This window comes from Dacryopinax primogenitus, assembly GCF_000292625.1.
Source record: "Dacryopinax primogenitus strain DJM-731 SS1 chromosome Unknown DACRYscaffold_15, whole genome shotgun sequence".
Taxonomy (NCBI): domain Eukaryota; kingdom Fungi; phylum Basidiomycota; class Dacrymycetes; order Dacrymycetales; family Dacrymycetaceae; genus Dacryopinax; species Dacryopinax primogenitus.
In genome coordinates this window covers 680,304-700,275 of record NW_024467212.1, presented here as the reverse complement: position 1 = coordinate 700,275, position 19,972 = coordinate 680,304, and the positions used below count along the sequence as shown (strand labels likewise).

General features: G+C 52.7%; 8 protein-coding genes across 8 annotated transcripts; 3 read left to right on the top strand and 5 right to left on the bottom strand.

Annotated features, from left to right (window-relative positions):
* Window positions 1-1,821: 1,821 nt before the first annotated feature.
* DACRYDRAFT_95999 (carboxylesterase from carbohydrate esterase) lies at window positions 1,822-4,048 on the top strand (the record flags this gene model as incomplete). Its single annotated transcript, XM_040777338.1, has 4 exons — window positions 1,822-1,936; window positions 1,987-2,359; window positions 2,412-3,629; window positions 3,690-4,048. 4 exons carry the CDS (start codon window positions 1,822-1,824, stop codon window positions 4,018-4,020), a joined length of 2,037 nt encoding a protein of 678 aa, XP_040626588.1. The 3' UTR covers window positions 4,021-4,048.
* Window positions 4,049-4,116: 68 nt separating this feature from the next.
* DACRYDRAFT_23741 (uncharacterized protein) lies at window positions 4,117-5,610 on the bottom strand. The gene is made up of 3 exons (XM_040773369.1): window positions 5,359-5,610; window positions 4,408-5,309; window positions 4,117-4,356 (listed from the first exon to the last, which is right to left on the bottom strand). Exons 1-3 carry the CDS (start codon window positions 5,513-5,515, stop codon window positions 4,183-4,185), a joined length of 1,233 nt encoding a protein of 410 aa, XP_040626587.1. The 5' UTR covers window positions 5,516-5,610; the 3' UTR covers window positions 4,117-4,182.
* Window positions 5,611-6,613: 1,003 nt separating this feature from the next.
* On the bottom strand, window positions 6,614-7,263 carry DACRYDRAFT_109793 (uncharacterized protein; the record flags this gene model as incomplete). The annotated part of the gene is made up of 2 exons (XM_040768941.1): window positions 6,614-6,919; window positions 6,970-7,263. 2 exons carry the CDS (start codon window positions 7,261-7,263, stop codon window positions 6,614-6,616), a joined length of 600 nt encoding a protein of 199 aa, XP_040626586.1.
* A 283-nt stretch (window positions 7,264-7,546) lies between these two features.
* Window positions 7,547-8,482, bottom strand: DACRYDRAFT_23740 (uncharacterized protein). The gene has a single exon (XM_040773368.1). The coding sequence runs from the start codon at window positions 8,316-8,318 to the stop codon at window positions 7,851-7,853; it is 468 nt and encodes a 155-aa protein (XP_040626585.1). The 5' UTR covers window positions 8,319-8,482; the 3' UTR covers window positions 7,547-7,850.
* A 2,774-nt stretch (window positions 8,483-11,256) lies between these two features.
* DACRYDRAFT_117875 (uncharacterized protein) lies at window positions 11,257-13,630 on the top strand (the record flags this gene model as incomplete). The annotated part of the gene is made up of 5 exons (XM_040770475.1): window positions 11,257-11,877; window positions 11,932-11,987; window positions 12,040-12,338; window positions 12,396-12,502; window positions 12,566-13,630. The coding sequence occupies 5 exons, from the start codon at window positions 11,257-11,259 to the stop codon at window positions 13,481-13,483; spliced, it is 2,001 nt and encodes a 666-aa protein (XP_040626584.1). The 3' UTR covers window positions 13,484-13,630.
* A 128-nt stretch (window positions 13,631-13,758) lies between these two features.
* DACRYDRAFT_109790 (uncharacterized protein) lies at window positions 13,759-14,482 on the bottom strand (the record flags this gene model as incomplete). The annotated part of the gene is made up of 3 exons (XM_040768940.1): window positions 13,759-14,001; window positions 14,051-14,173; window positions 14,225-14,482. 3 exons carry the CDS (start codon window positions 14,480-14,482, stop codon window positions 13,759-13,761), a joined length of 624 nt encoding a protein of 207 aa, XP_040626583.1.
* A 1,731-nt stretch (window positions 14,483-16,213) lies between these two features.
* DACRYDRAFT_23738 (uncharacterized protein) lies at window positions 16,214-17,349 on the bottom strand (the record flags this gene model as incomplete). Its single annotated transcript, XM_040773367.1, has 1 exon — window positions 16,214-17,349. A coding segment is annotated over exon 1 (743 nt), but the record flags the coding sequence as incomplete, so codon positions are not given.
* A 391-nt stretch (window positions 17,350-17,740) lies between these two features.
* On the top strand, window positions 17,741-19,244 carry DACRYDRAFT_82131 (APH-domain-containing protein; the record flags this gene model as incomplete). Its single annotated transcript, XM_040776551.1, has 7 exons — window positions 17,741-17,875; window positions 17,925-17,933; window positions 17,984-18,015; window positions 18,071-18,349; window positions 18,406-18,751; window positions 18,805-19,026; window positions 19,076-19,244. 7 exons carry the CDS (start codon window positions 17,741-17,743, stop codon window positions 19,226-19,228), a joined length of 1,176 nt encoding a protein of 391 aa, XP_040626581.1. The 3' UTR covers window positions 19,229-19,244.
* Window positions 19,245-19,972: the final 728 nt, after the last annotated feature.

The following is a 19,972-nucleotide window of genomic DNA, read 5'->3' as shown; positions in this document are numbered from 1 at the left end:
CTTCCTTGTTGCCTGCTTAGACTCTTGGCACTCTTAGGTGAGCAGACTTAGTCAGCCTGTGTTGCCCTAACAGTCTATGCAAGTGCTATGCTTGAACAAGCATACACATGGATTCTCAAAGAATCATGTCATGCACAACTCCCCTTCCACCTTCCAAGGTTCTAGTTTGTTGATCAGGCTCTGGTTCTGCTTGAGGAGGGGCACCATCCAGGGCATGTTTGCCTTGTGGAGGAGAGGATCCTGGGGGAATTCATGAAGTATATTTTCAACACCAACACTGAGCCCAATGGAGAGTTGTCAGGAGTCAACACTGAGAACACTTGCTTTTTGACATTCCTGCAGCATGTTGTGTTTGAGATGGTGAGCAATGGAACTGTTGTGCTTGGCGACCTCCAAGGTGAGTGAGGGACTGTCATTCCAGGCACTGCATGTCATTGCCATAACAGGGTCCAGCATGCTTCTCACCCATCCCATCTTATTTACCCCACTGTATGTGTGAGCAGGTTGATGCATGACATTAACTAACTTACCATAGTACTGCACCCAGCCAAGAACAGCCATTTGGCACAGGCAACTACCCAGGAGGATTCGAGGAGTGGGTGAAAGACCACAAATGCAACATTGAATGCATTTTTTTCCAACTGAATTTGAAGATGGTGCTCAGGGAGACCAGAGGGGTGGGCAACAAGGCTGCAATGGTGCATTGCAGAGGTAGAACAAGCAGAAACCTAGTGCTGCATCAAAGAATTCCTGTTGTTTCAAATGCAAATGTGTATGACATATGCCAATTTGATTGTGTTTTAATATGGTGCCAGGGAGTTCTTGGCAGCAGCCACCCCAGATTTCTTCTTCTTTCTCTCCATCTCTTTTCTCGTCTTCCAACAACATTTATTTCTAAGGGCCAGGTCATCTTAGTCATGACCTACATTGTGCATTGAAACAAGAGTGGGAAAATAGATTGAGTTCCCAATGTTGGGTACATGGAGGGAAAAAAAAAGCAGTCCGGAAGGTTGGATAATTTCCATATTGAGAACAATTCCCAATGCAAGGCCAGTGACGGGGTCCTACTTTGCATGCTGTGCAAAAGACCCTTAGTTTGGCTCCGGCCGACCGGCACGGATGCTAAAAAGAAAATTCCGCACTTAAGCGAACTAGGCCCTTCCGGCTTTGAGATGTTCGAGACCTGGAGGGAATGTCAGGCCGAAACAAAAGAAGCAACGTGATGCACACGTGACGCGGGTGCAATTCGCCTTTTGTTCTGCCAGCACTTCATCCCCCCCTCATCTTTCCCCAAGGAGTGTCATCCAAGTATAGCAGCCTTCTATGCCTGCAGTCTTATGCAGAACCCGCCTCCGATTAGCCTAAGCACCTTCCCACACTCAATTTTGCCCGACGACTCTGTACGGGCTCCCAATGGAGTAACTGCTTGTTCCTGATCCTCGACGGGTCACAATGTCTCACCCGGACTCTTAGCAAGCACAGAACTTGACTTCCACTCGCTAGCTGGTTCTTCCCTTTGCCATTGCACGTTGGCAGCCACGGTCGGTCGATGAAATGCACGCTACAGGGATGTCATGAGGTCGGGTGACCAGCATCCACCTAGCTGGTTCAATCCTCGTACTCCGTTCCTGCCCGAACCACGCATGGCTAGTTTTTCCGCCTTCTGCGTCTTTTACTTCTGTGGCGAAGGCTGGCAGCAGTTTCGTGGGGAAGAAATTGTCCGAACCGGGAAAACGCATTGTTCCCTGTCTTTGCTTCAAGATGTCAGGCTATGAGGACAGCGCACTGGGTTGATGGGTGCAAAGGTTGCGCACACAAGCTATGTTTGCTGGTGCTCTGCTCGCTGTGGGCCTTGGGTCCTTGGCGGCCGCTGCTGCTCCCTCTCCGCAGTCCTTGGGGAGTGACTTGAATCTGATCTTCCAAAGCAACCTCAACTGTGCGACGTTCCTCTCCGTCCGTACTCTGTATGCTAATGCTTTGTCACAGGGACTGAAGCACCCGAACATCAAGGCTCTATTCTGCTCGATGCGCGTACTTATGCGGCAGCGCAGGCAAGTTGTGCCCAACTTTCTGAAGGCCTCCTGACGCCAAATGGATCTTTCTTCCTTGCCGACTACTCCTTCGCTCTCAGCTATCTCGAATACGCGGGTCTCAGCTATTTCGGGGAGCGGTTCTGGATCGCACAGGAGGGCAGCGAATGTCTCACGATTGGCGCAGGTGCTAGCGTCTTCCCTGCGCCATGCAGCGCGACGTTTAGGGCGTTGTGCTCACAGAGTGCTGGATATAACGTCCCGACTGTGACGGGCGTACCAAGCAATTACGAAGTCACCGTCCAATCGAACGAGTTGACCATCACTGGGTGCGTCATCTGCCGTCTAAGCACCTTCAATAATCTGATTCGTTGTGCCCAGATTCCGTAACCAGGCATCCTTCCGCTTTTATGGCATTCCGTACGCGAATCACCCTCAACGGTGGACTTACTCGACGATGTACACAGGCAATCCGACGATCAATGCAACCGCATTTGGTAGTGCTTGCCTGCAGACTGGGCGCGGATCGGAAGACTGCTTCTATTTGAACATCTGGACTCCTTATTTGCCGTCGACACCCAATCCGCCTTCCTGCAAGCTCAAGCCTGTCCACTTCTGGATCCATGGAGGCGGATACACAGGGGGTGCTGGGTCAGACTATGATGGTGGTCCGCAAGTTGCCAGAGGTGACGTGGTTGTTGTATCGATCAACTACCGCCTATCGACCCTCGGTTTCCTGGCGCTCAGCGACGGTGTTACCAATGGGAACTACGGGTTGGCGGACCAAATCCTTGCCATCGAGTGGGTACAGAAGTATATCACCGCGTTCGGGGGAGACCCCACGAGGATTACGATCGCGGGTCAGTCTGCCGGTGCGGGCTCCGTCCGTGCGCTTCTGGCCTCCCCGAAGGCGATCGGGAAATTCGAGGCTGCGATCCCTCAAAGCAATTTAGACGGGATGTTGTACGCGGCAACATACTCCAACTACTATACCATCAGCCAAGAGCTGATGGTCGCCGGGTACGCCATCCTCGCTGCCACTGGGTGCAACACAACTGCTGTCAATAGCAGCGCGACGCTCGCCTGCCTGCGCGCGTACAACGGTACTGCCCTGGTGTACATGCCCACCGTTGCGCGGTATGTAGTCGTTGACGGGACGTATATCACGACTCCTCAACTCGAAGTAAATGGTTCCGGACCGGTGGCCAACGTTCACCTAATGATGGGCTGGATGAGCGACGACGGCAACTCCTTTATCCAGTACACAGGCACGACGAACCTGACAACAGCGATCACAGAAGAGATCACATGCAACGCGGCAGAGACATACGCGATCGAGTCCTTCGGTCTTTTCCCCCAGCCCAACACAGGCAACACCTCCCTTGACGTGTTCAACGTCACAGCCCGGCTTGCGACAGATGTCGAATTCCGCTGCTTAGATCAGGCTACAGGCGTATCACTTGCAAAGCACGGGCTGATGAAGAATCTCTGGTTCTATCAGTTTGATAGAGGGTATAATGGGTATGACCCGAATGGGGTGTGTTACGCCCCAGTCACCGCCGAGTACCCGTACGGCGACCCTAATCTGCCGCACTTCAAGTGAGTCTCCTTTCTCCCCTTCTCCCCTCCTTCCCTACGCCAACAATTGACACTCCTCAGTTGCCATTCTGGCGACCTGCAATACACATTCGGCACTGTCGGTCTTTCCGGTACCCCCTTCAGGGACGCGAACGACCTTTACTTCCAGCAGCAGATAGTCGACCAATGGACCTCGTTCTATCGCTCGTACAACCCAAACCCCGATCCGTTGTATCTCGCCGTTAGGGGGTACACGAATACTGCGCTGGAGTATGTGAGGGACGGTGCTTGGCAGCAGCTGAGTTACGCGAACCCGACGCTGAGGGTGCTGAGTGTGCCTAGTACGCAGAGGCCCATGTTGGAGACCGCGCAATGTGATTCCCTCAACTACACGCTTGCGTATTACGGATGAAGGTCGGGGCTGGGAGTTGTAGTACAACAAAGGAATCGATCATCTTTTACACCTTGAAAGCGTGGACAGTCAATCCATCAATTGCCCCTGAACAAGTTCGTTTCCAGCGCTAGTGTACAAGACGCAGCTTTCAGGTGGTTCCAGTCCCCATCCTCGAGCAACTCACTTCTTGACCTCCTCTTTACCCTCCTTTCCCAGCTGCTTGATCTTCTTTCCCTTTTCCTTGAGCACGGCCAGGATCTCGGACCACGCCTCTTCCGCAACCTTTTTTGCCTCTGGAGCCTTCTGCTTAAGTGCGTCCGTGTACTTTTGCAGCTCGGGGGTAGACTCGAGTGCCTGCAGCACTGGCTCAGAGACTGCATGGAACGAAGCAAAGAAAAGGCGTACCACCTGTCCCCCAGGGAGGAGCTTGATCGTCTCCTCCAACTTATCCCACGTCTCCTCGCCCGCCTCAGTTGCCTCTTCCTCCTTCTCATTAACCCAATCCTTAAACTCCTGCACAGTCTTCTTCTTATCCTTGCCCTCTGCAGCCTGGCGCAACCGGTCCCATACCTCACCCGACTTTCCAGAGACGGCACCAACGAATGTGCCCCTGTGCTCGTCGAGAGTTTTACGCAACTCAGGAAGCTTGTCGAGGTACGGCTTGGCTCTGTCCATTCCTTCCTTCCACACTTTCTCGCCCACCCCACGCAGGTCCTGCTGCCTTCGGCTCAGCATCTCCTTAGCCTTGCTGACGACTTCGTCCGTCGATGCTCCACCCTTGCTGAGCATCTCTCCCAGCTGCTTGCGGACATCCTCCATAGCCTTCTTTCCCTCCTCTCCCCTTTGGAAAGCAAACCTTTCCATCTCCGCATACGCCTTCCCAAGCCCCTCCTCGGCCCCGGGGTACTTGTCCAAGAAGTCCCCTCCAGCCTTCCGGGTCAACTCCGCCAATTCCTTCCCCCTCCGCGCCAAGACGCCGGCGACCTTCCTCGCAGTCTCGAGGTCCGCTTCACCTTCATCGACCACCTTCCTCAGCTCTGCATATGCTCTGCCGATGATCCCGTCCACCTCAGGCCCATGCTTCCTACTCGCCTCCTCGAGGTTGTCGAACGTCTCGTCGACATACTTCTTCCCGCCTGGGATGAGGAGCGTGTACGCATGAGCGGTCTGGCGGAGGTATGCAATGGCCTGTGAGGTAGACGGCACGTTTTTTAGGGCTTTATCCCGCGCTTGCACGGCGCTGTCACGGAATTTCTGCGCCCCTTGAACGAATTTTGCCGCACCGGACCAATGGTAATACCCGTAAACTGCAGTTTGTCAGAGTGTATCATCGTATGATAGCAAATGAGTACGCACTACCGCCGAGGACGACACCACCACCCAGGATAGCAGAGAGGAAGTTGGAGACGAACGCGCTCCCTTGCCTGGGTTGGGTGGAGTTGAACCGCCTTGGGAGAATGTGGGGATTTCTGGCTGGGCGGAAAGCGGTACGGGAGAGAGAAGTGCGCAACATGGTTGGCAACGATGAAGAAGGAAGTGGGAGAAGGTAGAGGATACGGGGTGGATGTATATACCTTTTATGAGATGCCCCGCCACCCTTCTCCCTCACTTCTGTTCTGGACAACTTTCACACTAGTGGCCGAAGTGACGCGCACTGGTACCAAACAAAGGATACCATGACGTCACCAGTAGAAGGCGCATTATCTCCGTCCTTATCTCCGATGAACGACATCAATCATCGCAACGTCCAAGTCTCGGATTAAACGAAAAATAATGCATCTACTTCGGGCGCTGTGGAGTATTCACCACAAGAGCAGTGATAATTAAAATGATCTTCTGGGCACTTCACTCCAACGGCCAGGTCTACATGAAAACGCACATGTCACCGTCTTCTTGCGTCCCAACTGACTGTTCTGGTCCAGACGACAGGATTTCTCCGGCGGTAGTGAAGCCAAATAGTTCTGGTATCGCAGAAGGCAAGAATATCCACGAGCGAACGCCATGAATCATTTTCCTCCAAGTCCATCCCTTTGCTGGGGAATCGCGAGCGGAAGTTGAGAGTGATTTGGAGAATATGTATATTGAAACAACCGGTGTCGTACTTCCATGGTCCTGTCTTTGGTTTTCGAATGCAAATGTTTTCTGATGTAGTGTTGGGCAGGAATTGGAGATCATATGCAACGTTTTCGAGGGCTGGAATATCGACATATCGTCTCCGTCCTGGAAGTGCATCTCCAATCTTTCCAGCCGATGAAACCCTCGAAATCCATTCCTAGTGACATGTGATCGCAAAGTAGACAGCTGCTTTGTGGATGAGCAATAATTTGATGAGCAAGGTGACCTCATACCTCAGCAAGCAGATCACGTTGTGTCATCAAACTTAGCCTGACTAGATGCGGAAGGCTGTCACTAATAAGCGAGAAATGCATGGGATCGAGCGAATAGAGTTCTAGGTTGACGATTTGGAGCGGCGTGGAGGACAAGCGCAGCAGGTTGAGACATGCTGTCAGACCTAATGTCGCCAGCGTGCTGAACGAGCTTGGCCCACTGAGAGATATCTCCTCTACCGGGCGCCCCTTCACAAGTGCAACGGCAAGCAAAACACCACAGGTCAGGCGACGTAGACAAGGAGCAATGTGGATGGGAGATTAACCAGCTCCTCTGCATGATGCTCCCCATACCGGTGTTGTAGGTACAGTTCCTCCAGATCCGGCTGGGAGCGGAACACAGGAAGTGCTGAACAGTCCCTCGCATACGGCAGTGTTAATCTCGACAAGCGAGCTCGCACGTAGCCTAGGTTCTTCGTCAGAGCATGCCACACTTCAGAGGATCCTCCACGGATGCATTGGATGTCCAAAGACTTCAGATTGGGGAGCAGATCCCGCGTGCGGAAAAACAGGCGCATGCGTGCTCCTTGCTAATAGGACGTCTAGATTCAGCGTGGAGTGGGAGAAGATAATCGCTTACTAGTTTAAAATGGATTATCATCGCCTGATTCTCGGAGTGATCAGGCTCTAGATTCACATCCAAAGCGATGATTTGAGCCGCGATATTCAGATTGCGTGACACCGAGCGGTATAACTTGGCAAGTTTTACAACGCAAGATGATCTCACATGGCTGTATAGATGCTTTGATGCAATGAATCCTATCATCGAGTTTGCGGAACAGAGATTGGCTAGATCGCGCTTGCTCGTGCAGAATGAGATAATCTCGGCCCACAGCTCGTATGGAAGTTGGGGGAAGACGGTGTCAGATGGCATTCTTGGCCGCAAAATAAGTAGGACGACGGTGAGCAGCGTCAGGAATGTATAACGATTTCCAGACTGTCGTGCACAGGCTATACAGTGTGGGTTGGCCGGGGAATTGTAAGGAAAGCCAGTCCTGATTACAATACTGCGGACCGTTGGTCGAATACAGGCAGAATCGGTAGATCCCGTTTGCGTCCGAAGTCTACAGAGGCCGGGTTCGCGCTTCCGACAGCGCATATATGTAAGTTAATCATCATATTAATATTTAATTATGCGGGTATGACAATGGAATATAAAAGGTAATGACTGTGGTGGTGCAGAGGGGAAAAGGATGGGAAAGACATAAAGATACAAACACGGTCTGTAACGACAGAGCATGAAGATGAACCCAGAACCCGAAATAACGGACGGCAGACAGGCGCGTACTGTGGAAGAGCATAATTGGGTAACGAGCGTAGTAGGACGAGCATCCTTGTGAAACGTAACGCGCAGTAGATAACGAGGTTGTGCAAGCTGGTTGCTGTCGAAGTATCATTCATGAGTCGATGCATTTGTAATCTGGAAGCCTGGCCAGCGTTTGACTATCCGCCCCAGCCTGGTCAACGCTGAGGATACCGAGGAGCAGGGTGGACGTTGGGGTACTGTGGCGGCGGCTGGGGATAGGGGATGGGGACTGGATAGGGCGACGGACCAGGCGGCATGGCCGGATACCCACCTTGCGGGTACATGGGGCGGACTAGCACCTGCCCAGGCTGAGGATAGGCGACGAGAGGCAGTGGAAGTTGGGGTATCGGTCCTTGGCCATGAGGAATGTATCCCGGCGGCTGATACGGGGCTGGGTAGGCCTGGGGGGGGAGATGACGTGGTTGTGGCGGGGGGCCTGCTACGGGGGCGCCGCCAGGCATACGCTGGGGCTGTCGGCGAGGGTCGGTGGTGAACACCCCTGCCGTGTTCCAGGCCCTCGTACGCGCTGGCACGGAAGGGTCGACGTAGTCTCCTGGAGAGTCGCACTCGGTATCTGCAAACTCGTCATCGTCTTCATGTGCTTGGCATCCAACGTCTGGCATCGTCGCTGCCCGACGTTTAGGCGGGGGAGCACGCGGCTGACTGGATGGATCCATGACAGGGTGTGTGTCACCAGATACGATGATAGTCGAAGACTGGCTGCAAAGAGCGAAAATATATAGTAGGCGCGCTGTGAGAACAGGTAGGTTAAGTAGGTGAAGATTGAGGATGAGGGCTTTGTCGTCTTATTGTCCCATGACTCAAGGTCAATATATACCAAGCATGTGGTCCAAGGGTCGGGTGCCCCTATCTTGCTGAGGCGCTGAACGAGCACCCAAATACAAAGCACGTTCAAAAGTGAGTCCAAGTCATACATAATACAACGAAGATTTGGATACAGGGAATTTGGAGAAAGTTGCCGGAAACCAAACCTGTGTGGAGCCCGGGAAAATGGTTACACTGAAGCACAAACGTTTGCAGAGGTTGTTGAGTCGTGTTACAACTGCAGGCAGCAGTTTGTCTATCGACCCTATATATATGTACCTCGGTTGTTGACAATGATGGTATGTGCGGAGAGCGGAAAATAGATGCCTGTCAATGGGACGTACCCGTGAGAAGGTAGCTATAGAGGCAGGCGTCCTCGTGTGCACACACTTGCCCAGTGCCGAAAATTCCGACATCAACCCCACCAGTTTCCCGGAAATGACTCAACCCCCGCATGAGTGCACAGGCGGCCAACAATCGCATTCATTGCGTGACTCCATATAAACTGGTGAAGAAGAAAGCGGTGTCACGCATTGTGGGAGAACGCGTGTCCCTGGTGCAAGCCCGACCTCAAGATTCCTTGTTACATGTTTTATCCTTAACTAGTAGAGTGTAACGGTGGCACGATGAAGGGAGTCATGATATTGAAATGCAATGACCACTGTGTCTGCAGAGCATTTGCCAGACCGGTCACGGTTGTTTTGCCAGCGGATCACCGGATCGGGATCGGGCCGATTAGCACGTGCATGACCGGAGTTGTGATTCTTGACATGTACAAGTTAATCAATAAGATTGATATGTAGAATACAGCAATGCGATGATAATGACCTGTGATGCTACTGTGGATCAGATAAACTCCCGAGCTGCACAAGCCAAAGGGGAAGTTCTGAGATAGGTATGACGAGAATGAAAATAGTGAAACTGTATGCAGAGCCACAAGAGTTATTGAGGGGAGGAGGGTCCTTGTGCTTGTACAACGCGATGCTCGGTATGTAACGAGTGATGGTAAGCTGGTTGCTGACTAAGTATCTTGAGTCGAGAGACGTGTACGTCCTGGCCGGGCTTGATTATGGACTCCTGCCTGGCCTGTGCTGGGGAGGATAGTGAGGTGGTGTGCTTGGATACTGCGGCGGCGGTTGGGGATAAGCGAGCATCTTTCCCGGATAAGGCGACGGGACCGGAGGTATGGATTGGTTTCTGTGTCGATCTTGAGGGGGTATCCGGTGGAGGGCTTGTACCGGAGGGAGGATATACGATGACAGGACGAGGTGCTTGAAGAGTCGGTACTTGGTATACAGGTGGGGGATATGCCTGTGGAGGAGTATAACGAGGTTGTGGGGACGGGACAGCAACTGGGCCGCCATCCATCCACCCCGTTGCCGCCGGCGTAAAGGGATAGGAAAAGCGCCTGCTGCACTCAAGCCGCGTGTGCGGTGCAGGGCATCGTGTGATTGCGGAGTACAATAGATCGTCTTCAACGGTACTGTCCTCTCAAAGCCTGGGTGATGCACCGTTCATCGTTGCGGCCCAACACTTAGGCGCGTCCCAAGCTTCCTTGGAACCGAGGTTGGTCATAGAGAGATATGATTGTGGAGAAGAAAACGATTGGGGTAAGGGGGTTGTGAATGGATGGAGGTAGGAGAGCTTGAGTTGGAATATTTGTCGCATTATCATCGCAGGACTCCTGGGTTTATAACGGACAAGTCGTAAGCATCTTGCCGGCATCACTGCGACGGATGATTCAAGTGGGTGGAATCTAAGCTATGCGCGTTGACCAATAAGCCTACAATCTAGAAGGTTTGAGGAGGAAAGTAGAAATTTTCGTCCTGGAAGTCGAGAGCATGTCCCGGAAATGAAAACAGTGTCGAGCTCGGAAGTGATATTGTTCCAGCAGCACGTTTGCATCACTTGCTGCTCGCTGCGGTATGACCGCACAACGAATTCGTGTCGAGAAGTACCCTATTTGGGTGACTCTATCCCGTTAAGTGCCGAATGCGAGAACTGGAACGGATGAGGGGAAACATGATTGGTCAAATCGGACAAAACGTGGTTATGGAACCAAACCCCCTCTGTACCCGCTAGACACGTGATAAACCCAGGGTTCCTTCCCCGTACCCACCGGTACCGAGGAGTACCCCGCTATTTCCATGGGTACCCTTCTCACACTTTTTGATCCCCATCAACTTTGGCACCAACGGTCCCCAACCCTCGTGATATTGGTGTCCTCTCGTGTACCCATCTGTACCCATCTGTACCCATCTGTACCCATCTGTACCCGTGCCCCTCATCATCCCTAGTCACCTGTTCTTTTTGATCTGCCTTCAACCCCCGAACGTCCCTGTATCCTGTGTACCCTCCCTGCGAACCAATCTCCGCATTTCTCACCTTATTAGGATTCCCTATTTCCTTTTCCTTCCCTTAACATACCTCTGGGGTCTATTTCACCCATGCTCGTCATATAGCAGCCTCCCTTGATACCATCAACCAGCTGTCCGTTGACTTTGTTTTTTACTCGTCATACTCTGGACTTCTCCTTGCGTGCCACAGTCTCCGTGGCAACCTATGGATCTCAGAGGAACGCCCACCCGCCCTCTCTGTGCTTGGCTTCTCTCCAAAATTTACCACTTCCTCGTTATCTCTCGTCTATTTTACCTTTTAATATCTTTCTCTGCAGTACGCACACGTCTACCCCTTGTCCTACTTCAACTTATCTAGCCTCTTGACCACCGACCGACCATGTCTGGACCTTCACCGCCAATGCACCCTCTTTCTTTGCCATGTCACTTTGTCGGTGCGTCTTCCTCCCCCGGCGGCCTACGTTGTGTTTGTCCCGCCTACGATCACCAGAATGGCCTATCTGCGTTTGTCCTTGCAACCCTCCAACCAGCGTCTAACAGTACCTCTTGCCAAAATTGCGGACATCCTCACTCCTACCACTATCCTGAAGCCCCTTCCGATCTACCTATTCCTCCTCCCATTCACACCATCCCGCAATCTGCGGTGCCTTTTCCGTCAGGCCCGCCGTCCGATCACAACCTCCTCGCAAACCTTATCAGCGTCATGGCGCCTACTGGGTCAAGTCCATATAGTGCCCAACACGCTCTCCGCCGGGTGCAAGCAAACCACGCTGAACGGACTGCCATCAATGATCAGACTTCGCCACCTCATCCGTACCATATTGCCCTTGCATCTCGCTCCCAAAGTATGCGGCTTCGTACTAACCCCACACTCGAGCAACAGCACCTCCGCCGTCATCCGATCCGTTCTCGCCATGTCCTTCCCCCAGATGTCCCACGCACCATAGAATTTCTTGTAATTCTCCGTGTGTATTCTGCATATCCCACCCCTAACGACCAGGTATATTTAACAGGCCCAGTGATCGTGTTCTTTTGTCTCACCTCCGTTCTTCAGATCCAAGGTCGAACGAACATTCGTTTTGTTACTGCACATATACCCTTTCTCGAGGCGTAACTATAATCTCCGCTCTCTTCCCGTAAATCATAGCTCAACAATTTTTAGGCACAATGCGGCTGGTCTTGTGCGTCTGCTTGCCCTGCCTTCTACCATGCGACTGCCGGATCTTGTAACTGCCATTATTCGCCTTTTCCCTGCAGTCATCATCTCCCAGCAGGCTTCCGACTCACTTCGTCTCATACCAGAAGAAGCCCGCCCTTTCGCTCCTCTTCGCGCTGTCCGCAATTCTCTTCAACCCTGGACCGGTCTCGCCAACCTCACACTTCATGATATCGTCAAGGAATCGAAGAAGTGCGTCAAACTGCAGCGCAAGAGGCTTTCTCTGCCCATCGCGATTGAATTTGGTAAGTCTAGTCACATCTCCCTCGATATTCCTGCTCTCTCTCTGAACATATTTATAGCACCTACTTACGATCCCCTCGGCTCCGTTCATTCTTCCTTATTTCCCTCGGCTTTCATGAATCAATTTCGCTGCGATACTCTGAATGCTGGGACCGGGGTGGAAAAAGTTAGCTTTTCTATCACATCCGCTTGCTGCCTGGACATTAGCACAACTGATTGTCTCAAATAGCTGCCGCTGGATCTTGAACAACTCCGTTTCCTTACCGCTCAGCTTTATTTATCTTCCGCTTCCCCCTCCTCTATGCCCGACCAAGTGTCCCACCAACAATCGGTCACTTTCCCGGCATCCTTAGCTCCGGGTAATTCCCTCCGAAACAACCCCCCCCCAGTCTGCGTTTCCCAACCCATCTTACCCGTACCCGCCATGGGGCCTTCCTTGACCGTTTCCAGATCGTTCTCGCCCGCATCTTCTTCAAACCTCAGTGAAGCCATTTACCAACCAACGTGCCTTCCCCCTGTCTCTCATCGTCGGAATATCGCCATTGGATCTCCTCCCCACCGCCGTACTCCCGTTGACCCATCTTCGCGCACGTTTCGTTCCAGCCCACACATCGCACTCCCACACTTCTCCCCTCCACCCTCTTCCTCCCCAATCTCGACCTCCTTTCTCGGCAACTCCCCACCAATGAACGTATGTCCAGGGGTAATTCTAAACACTTCTGCCGATTCATCCCATAACACTCTCATAAATCTTCTTCCATCCGAACTCTCCACTTCCACCCCCTCTCTCCCTCTATCGTCATATACCCCTGGTACGCAGTCGTCCCGTCTCGACCTTCCCGCTTCGACTTCCCTTTTCTCCACCTTGCAGCCTAAACAGCCTCCTCCCGACGTTTTGACAACTGATTTGCGGGCGGTGCGATGGAGATGGGGCCTGCCTAGTGTTCCCGTACTGCTTTCGGTATCTGATGAGAAGAATGGCGATCACACGAAACAAGCATGGTACCTTGAGGCCCTCATGGTAACCAAAGTGTGTGAAGGAGATCTATGTATCAAACTAATGGACGACACGAGTAGGACCAGAACATGGTGCTGCGTGGTTATTTGTGTCAACGGAGGCGTCATGAAGACAAAAACCCAGCAGTGAAAGGGGGAAGAGGTGCGAGACGTCGAGGGGAAGGCTGGGTGAGACGTAGGAGGAGGGGAATGAGAGGGACGGGTGTGGGAGGGACGGCTAGAGGTTGCACAGATAACGTTGTATCTCCGTCGGCTGATCACATATTATCAGTGTTTGACTAGACAAAAGTAACCATTAAATCAGAGGCAGGTGGAGAAAAATCGAACGGAAGTTAAGACTATGGCATTTTGGGAAATGACATTCAAGAAAGGGGATGTAAGATGAACAAAACTTAGCGGGAGGGGTTATTTGAGGAAGCTGAGGGAAGCAAGATCAGGATGGGCACCAGGCAGGTGAGATATCCAATATTGGTAGATTGCGTGGGAGTCGCCGGAGGGCCAATTGTCGATAAACCACGTTATGAGAGACTGATAAAATTCCACATAATCGAGTGAATGAATTCCGGGGCCATGGAGGTGAACGCGTGGATCGTGTGTGGTAGAGCCAATGATCTCCGATGGTCTGTGCTCGGTAAAGACAAACCGGAGCTGGTTGAAAAACGTGAGTCACTAGCGGGCCTCTTCTGGATACACTTACTCTGGTAACAAGATAACAGAGGGAAGGAATGAAATACTGGATAGTGTCTTTGTGGTTGGGTGAGTAAAGTGGAGATGGTCCGGATATAGAGAGGCGATGCCTCTGATACAGATGTCCATAGGCCTGACACTATAATTAGCAAAAGCGGCCTGACTGTGACAAGAAGGAACTGACTCTGAGCAGTGCGGGGGCGCAGAAAAGTCCGTCAGCGGGGAGGGTAGAATGACGAGTGGCAAAGGGGTACAGAAACGCAGGGAGACATAAGTCCGAGGTGGCGTCGGTGAGTCCATCAATATCCTTCAAGAGGGACTGGAAAGGGGGTAAACTGTGGTTGGGCTTGCGGTATGACATGAAGAGATCAGGCAGAATTTGTCGAATAACCAGGTCGTCACGGTCAAGAGTCCAAGTCCGGTCCATGTCAAGCTGAGGCATACAGGTTATCGAATGGGAGAGATAGAAGGGGGAAAAGAGGAACCTCTTGGGTCAGGAGGGCTAGGTCATTGGTGTTGTGGAAGTGACGGGTAATGGTTGGTGCAACACGCGCAAGGAGGAGATACTGGTCCTTGTATTCCTGCGAGATCCTGGGAGGGCAGATAAAAGTCACGGAAGGGAAGTGAAAAAAGAGGCACTTGCATTTCTGGACTAAAAGGGACGCCAGCAAGATAAGATGACAGAGGAGATGTTACGGCAGTTTGACTAGTCCTGGCAGGAGGTTGAGCAGGATGAGAGAGGAACGTGTATGGCATACAATGGATCGTGAATCCATTCTCCTGTAGAGGCCGTGGCGATTGTTGCTGCGATGAGGAGAGGGGCAAATGGATGCGCAATAGAAGCGACCTGTGTGAAGACTGCACCTGATAGCTGAATATCATTTCTGGGGAATAAAAAGCAAGTCAGCGCGAGAATTGGGCTGGTTTGGGGGAGACGGCTCGCACAATGCACGTTTAGCGCGCACAGCGCGGTCAATTGGCACATTGCAGTAGAGACGACGCCATACCCAGGCCTGGAAAGGATAAACGAGTGGACATAAAAATGAGGGGAAGTGAACGCACAAGTCTCTGATGATGCTGGGAACAGTAGTAGAGACCGTGGCAACCGGAGCAACGGAGAGCGACTCCTTGTTTAAAACAGAGAGCGCAAGCATTGGGTGCCGACGTTGAGTCAGAATGGTGAAGTGACATACAGGACAATTGCGGAAGGGTTTGGGTTAAATGTGAGGGGACAGAACAAGGATGGAATGAAATGAGGGGGAAAGCAACTGACGGGATTTTAAAGTGAGCAGCTGCAGGAAGGAGGGGGACGGCAATCGAACCAGGGAAAGGGGGGCACGAAAAGAAATTTAGGCCGATACCAAGAAGCGAGGAGGTAACGAGGGAAGACATATAGGAAGGGGGGACACCATAAGCAAGAAAAGGCTCAAGAGGCGATGGATGGTGGAAAAACATCATGTGTCGGATGTGTGGATGTACACAATGCAAACCAGCACTGAGAGAGGAAAGCACGGGGTCCAGATGAGAAGATGTTGAGACAATGGGTACCGGAGGGTACGAGACTGGTGGGGATGGCGGGGGAATTCCTAGTGGGGAGCATTACGTTGCATGCGGCTGGAAGGGAAAGTGTCGCATGATAACAGAATTACGGGAGTATACCCTCCGTACCGGTGGGTATACTGCCGTACCGGAGGAAGGAGAGTTCTGTCGCATTTGAGCAACCATAGGGAAAGCTGCAATCCCGGATGAAAGCGGTGGTCCTGGCGAAGTAACCTCGGAACCGAAGCGCCGAATCTCAGGTGTGTCCCTTACCTGCTGGTGCAAGTCATTGGTCGGAGAAGCTGACTACAATGGCACCACTCCCGTTTCCCGCAAAATGACTGAAGTGGGCAGCCTGATACCAGGCTTTGACAATGAGGCCTTATGTGCGTTAATCGTATCCGCGGCCGGTGTGAGAACGGCCCTTTTCATCGCATCTGAATCCGAAAGGAATGTATGTGAAAAAAGAAGAAAAAGAATATTTGGAAGAGAAAAATCATCGATTAGAACACCAGGAGACAGAGGAAGCAACCTGCTCCTTGAGCTCGGCGGGAAAACAATTGATTATATGGTCATGTCCTCGCAAACATGTATTTTCCAACTTTCGCCTCCCGACGTCCATGGACAAAAGTAACAACGCCAGAACCAGAGTCATCAGAACTGGCGCAATTGCCTAGCCGGCTCGGGGAAGACCAGCCCGCCCGGCCAAGGTCCCTCCATGCTGGGGTCACTCTCATACGCGAACCCCAGTCCTCCTATGCCCAGAGCTAGCATGAGCGCTGGACAGCATCCATTCCTGTGTGAATTCGGGGGGCAGAGGCAGATGCTCGATCCACCTGCGGCTGCAGTATATCTGACTGCGGGCGTGTTCAAGTTGGAGTGGGGGTTGGGGTTGGAGTTGAAGATGGGATTGTAGTTGAAGTCGAGGTTGGATGGGGTGGGGGTAAGGAGGAGCGGCCGTTGTTGCATGACGAAACCTCCTGGGAACGCATCTTGGAATCCTAGAAAGGGGCTGGGTGAGTGTCCGTCCAGGGTCAACGGTGGTAGAGCGTTCTCTAGCACTTGCGGAGGGCTCGTATAGATGACCTCTCGTGGGGTGGGGCGAGGCGTGCGAGGCGTGCGGGGGAGACAGGGCTCGGGTAGCTGCTGTGGAGGGAGAGGGAAGGAAGGTCCAGGCAGCTGCACGGCCAGAGAAACAGTTGTGGACGCTTCTTGCCTCGATGTTGGCCAGGTCCCGGAAATAGCGCCTGTTTGCGCGAACTCCTCGGATCTGATCGAATGGAGGGAGGGGTCGGCAAGCTGCTCTAGCGCAAGAAGGACAGCAGGAATGGGCGCTCTTTCGCAAGTTGGAAGGAGTGTACGTGCAGGCTGTGTTTCGGGAACTGGACGGTGGGGCTGTAGAATACCGGACGATGTTTGGGCACGCCTTGCAAGTGCGCGCAAAACCTGGGTTACAGCAGGCAGAGGGCGAGTCATGTCCTCATGTTCCTCTTCTTCTTCGATAATTTGGGAGGAGAGCGAGTCCTGTCTCTTGGCTGGTCGGATGGCCCTAAAGTCTTCGGAGTTGAGCGACTCGGGAGAGTGGCAGAGGGGAATAGACTCGCTCGTCCTAGGTGAAGGGTGGGAGATGGAGGAGGCACAGGTGTTGGCGGTGTTGGAGCGAGACTGTGCCGTACGGCATGGGAGTGGGAGGGAGGGCATGATGCGCACTATGAGGTCCAGTCTGCTCTCTTTAGCTGAGTGCAAATCTCAGTCTGAGTCTGACGGCACAGAGGAAGTAGGCTCGCGCTTATGGAGGGGAATGTCGAGAACGGGGGTTTATGAGCACACGGAAGGGAGGCCGGGAATGCATCTTTGACGCCCAGCGCAGATGACTTGCATCTGCCTGAAGAGCAGCAGCCATGGATATCATGTTTGCTGAAGACGCCGATGCAAAAGTCATTGGTCAATCCGAGCAAGATCATCAGCGCAGAGGGGCAATCCAGACAAGCACGAACTGAAGCCAATTCCCGAGGCAGAAGGAGCAGAGGGTCAAGAGCAGGACGGAGCACCACACCCTGAAAGCGCTGTAAATCCATAATCCCGGTCCCGTGACCGGCACCATACCCGGTCCAGTGCAATAACCAGCTAATCTCTCCTTCATACGCTCTCTTGCCCAAAAATGCCAGCCCCAGGCAAACGAGTCGGGGGCGAAACAGGCAGCGTTCGCACCCCTCTCCCCTTAGACAAGCTCAACCTCTACCTCTCCCAACGTGTGCCCCAGGCAACGACTCCCGTGAGCGTAAAGCAGTTCAAGGTCTGCCATCTTCCCGCGGACATGTTTGCTTGAATTGATCTTTCGGTAGTTTGGACAGGTAAGGGTGGTTAGTGATTTCCAGTCCGAGGGAGATAACGGGAAATGTAGAGCAATCCCACCTATTTCCTAACCGATGCACTGTACGCCCCCTCCCCTCGTCCTTACATACCCGGCTAATCATCTATCACTCACCAGAGGGCAGCGCTTCGTTCTCCGCCGAAAACCCACAGGCCCGCTCCTCTCCCCCACCGCACACGCCATCGAGCGCGAATACCGTATTCTCTCCGCCCTCGGGGTGCATAACCGTTCCCCCTCTACCTCAGAGGGCCAGCGAGTGCCGGTGCCCGAAGTATATGCGTTATGCGAAGATGCAGAAGTGCTAGGAGCGCCATTTTATGTTATGCAGTTCCTGGATGGGCGGATATTTACCGACCCGGAAACTCCAGAGCTTTCTAAAGAGGAGAAACAGACCTGGTGCGCCCTCCTTGTCTCCGTTACTCAAATGCTAATTGACCTTCCTTTGCTGCCAGCTGGCTTTCAGCGGTCCGTGCACTCGCAGCGCTCTCCTCACTTTCCCCATCCTGCCTAGGGCTAGAGAGCTATGGCCCCTCCACCCCTTACTTCCCCCGCCAGATCCGTTCGCTCACCCGTGTCTCACATGCTCAGGCTTCCACGGCCGACGTCGACACTGGCGCGTTAGTTGGCCCTATACCACAGTTCGATACGCTTATTGACTGGTATACGCGGCATCTTCCCCAAGCAGAGGAAGTCAGAATAGTGCATGGGGATTATAAGCTTGACAACTTGGTGTTCCACCCTACAGAACCCAAAGTCATTGGCATCTTGGACTGGGAACTGAGCACGCTAGGCAACCCCGTACGCCCCCATATCTTTTACGTAACAACTTGCTTATATGTGGATGAGCGCAGCTGGTAGACCTTGCCAACCTCCTCCAACCATGGTACGCCGACCCCCTGTTCCTCACTCCAGAGCTTCAGACACAAGGTAAATGGCGCGCCTGGAAGAGTCTCCCCTCTGACCGACTACCCGCCCCGCCGCTAGAGGTATTGGAGAGAGAGTACGCGCAGTTGATGGGGTTGGCGTACCCAATTAAGGATATGAACTTTGCCAGTAGTTGGATGTTTTTCCGGGTGCGCTCCTCTCCCACCTTTGTCAGAGCTTGCTGATGAATTAATGTAGCTTGCAGTGATAGCTCAAGGGATCGCAGCCCGAAACGCAAGACGTCAGGCTTCGAGTGAGAGAGCGGCAATCTACGGAAAGGCGTTTCCGATCATGGGTGTGTTGGCGAAGCAGCTTATGGATGAAGAGGACGCAAGGAGGGCTAGGCTGTAGATATGTTAGCGTGGGGTAATCGAAATAAATCATACACTCCAGTATCTTGCCCTGTATGTCTGGTCGAGGTGTGAAGTTGACGGACAGGTTCATTGTTGTCGCTTTCGTATAGCCACCATAATTGTTTATATACAGCCTCCGTAATATTCAAGGGTTCACCGGTCTCCCGCCATCACCGACAAGGACGACAAGGAGGGAAGCTCATTTCTAGTTACTTGATGTAATACTGCTAACAATACTATCGCATCACGTTCTTTTACTGGACTATGCGATGCTCCACTGTCAACAATCGTTATACGGCAGTGATGCCATCACGTTCCGTCTGAGTCACTGGTCTCAACCTTACTGCCCATACCGTATGCCTGCCCAGTATCGAATGCGCTGTTTACTGTCTGAGATCGAAGCGTTTGTTGACTTCCCTCGATCAGAGCGCGTCTAGAAAGCCTTATTAACCCCCCCCCGTCCCCCCCGATGGAGCTTTCAACTTACTCTTCCCCAAACTACCGCCTCTTCCTCCTCGGTACTCAGGACTGCTGCGCACTCCATCCACTCCCCTACTCCGCTCCCATTCTCATCAATCATACATGCTACATCCCTCGTAGAGACAAAGACGGCTCCCCTCCTTCGATGGCAAGGGACGTGAGCTGCAGTCCTCCTCCTACCAGCGACCTCTTCCCCGGAGCTCTAGCAAGGGTAGGCAACACCCTTCTATCACATTCTTTCGTGGCAGATCTCGTCGATGAT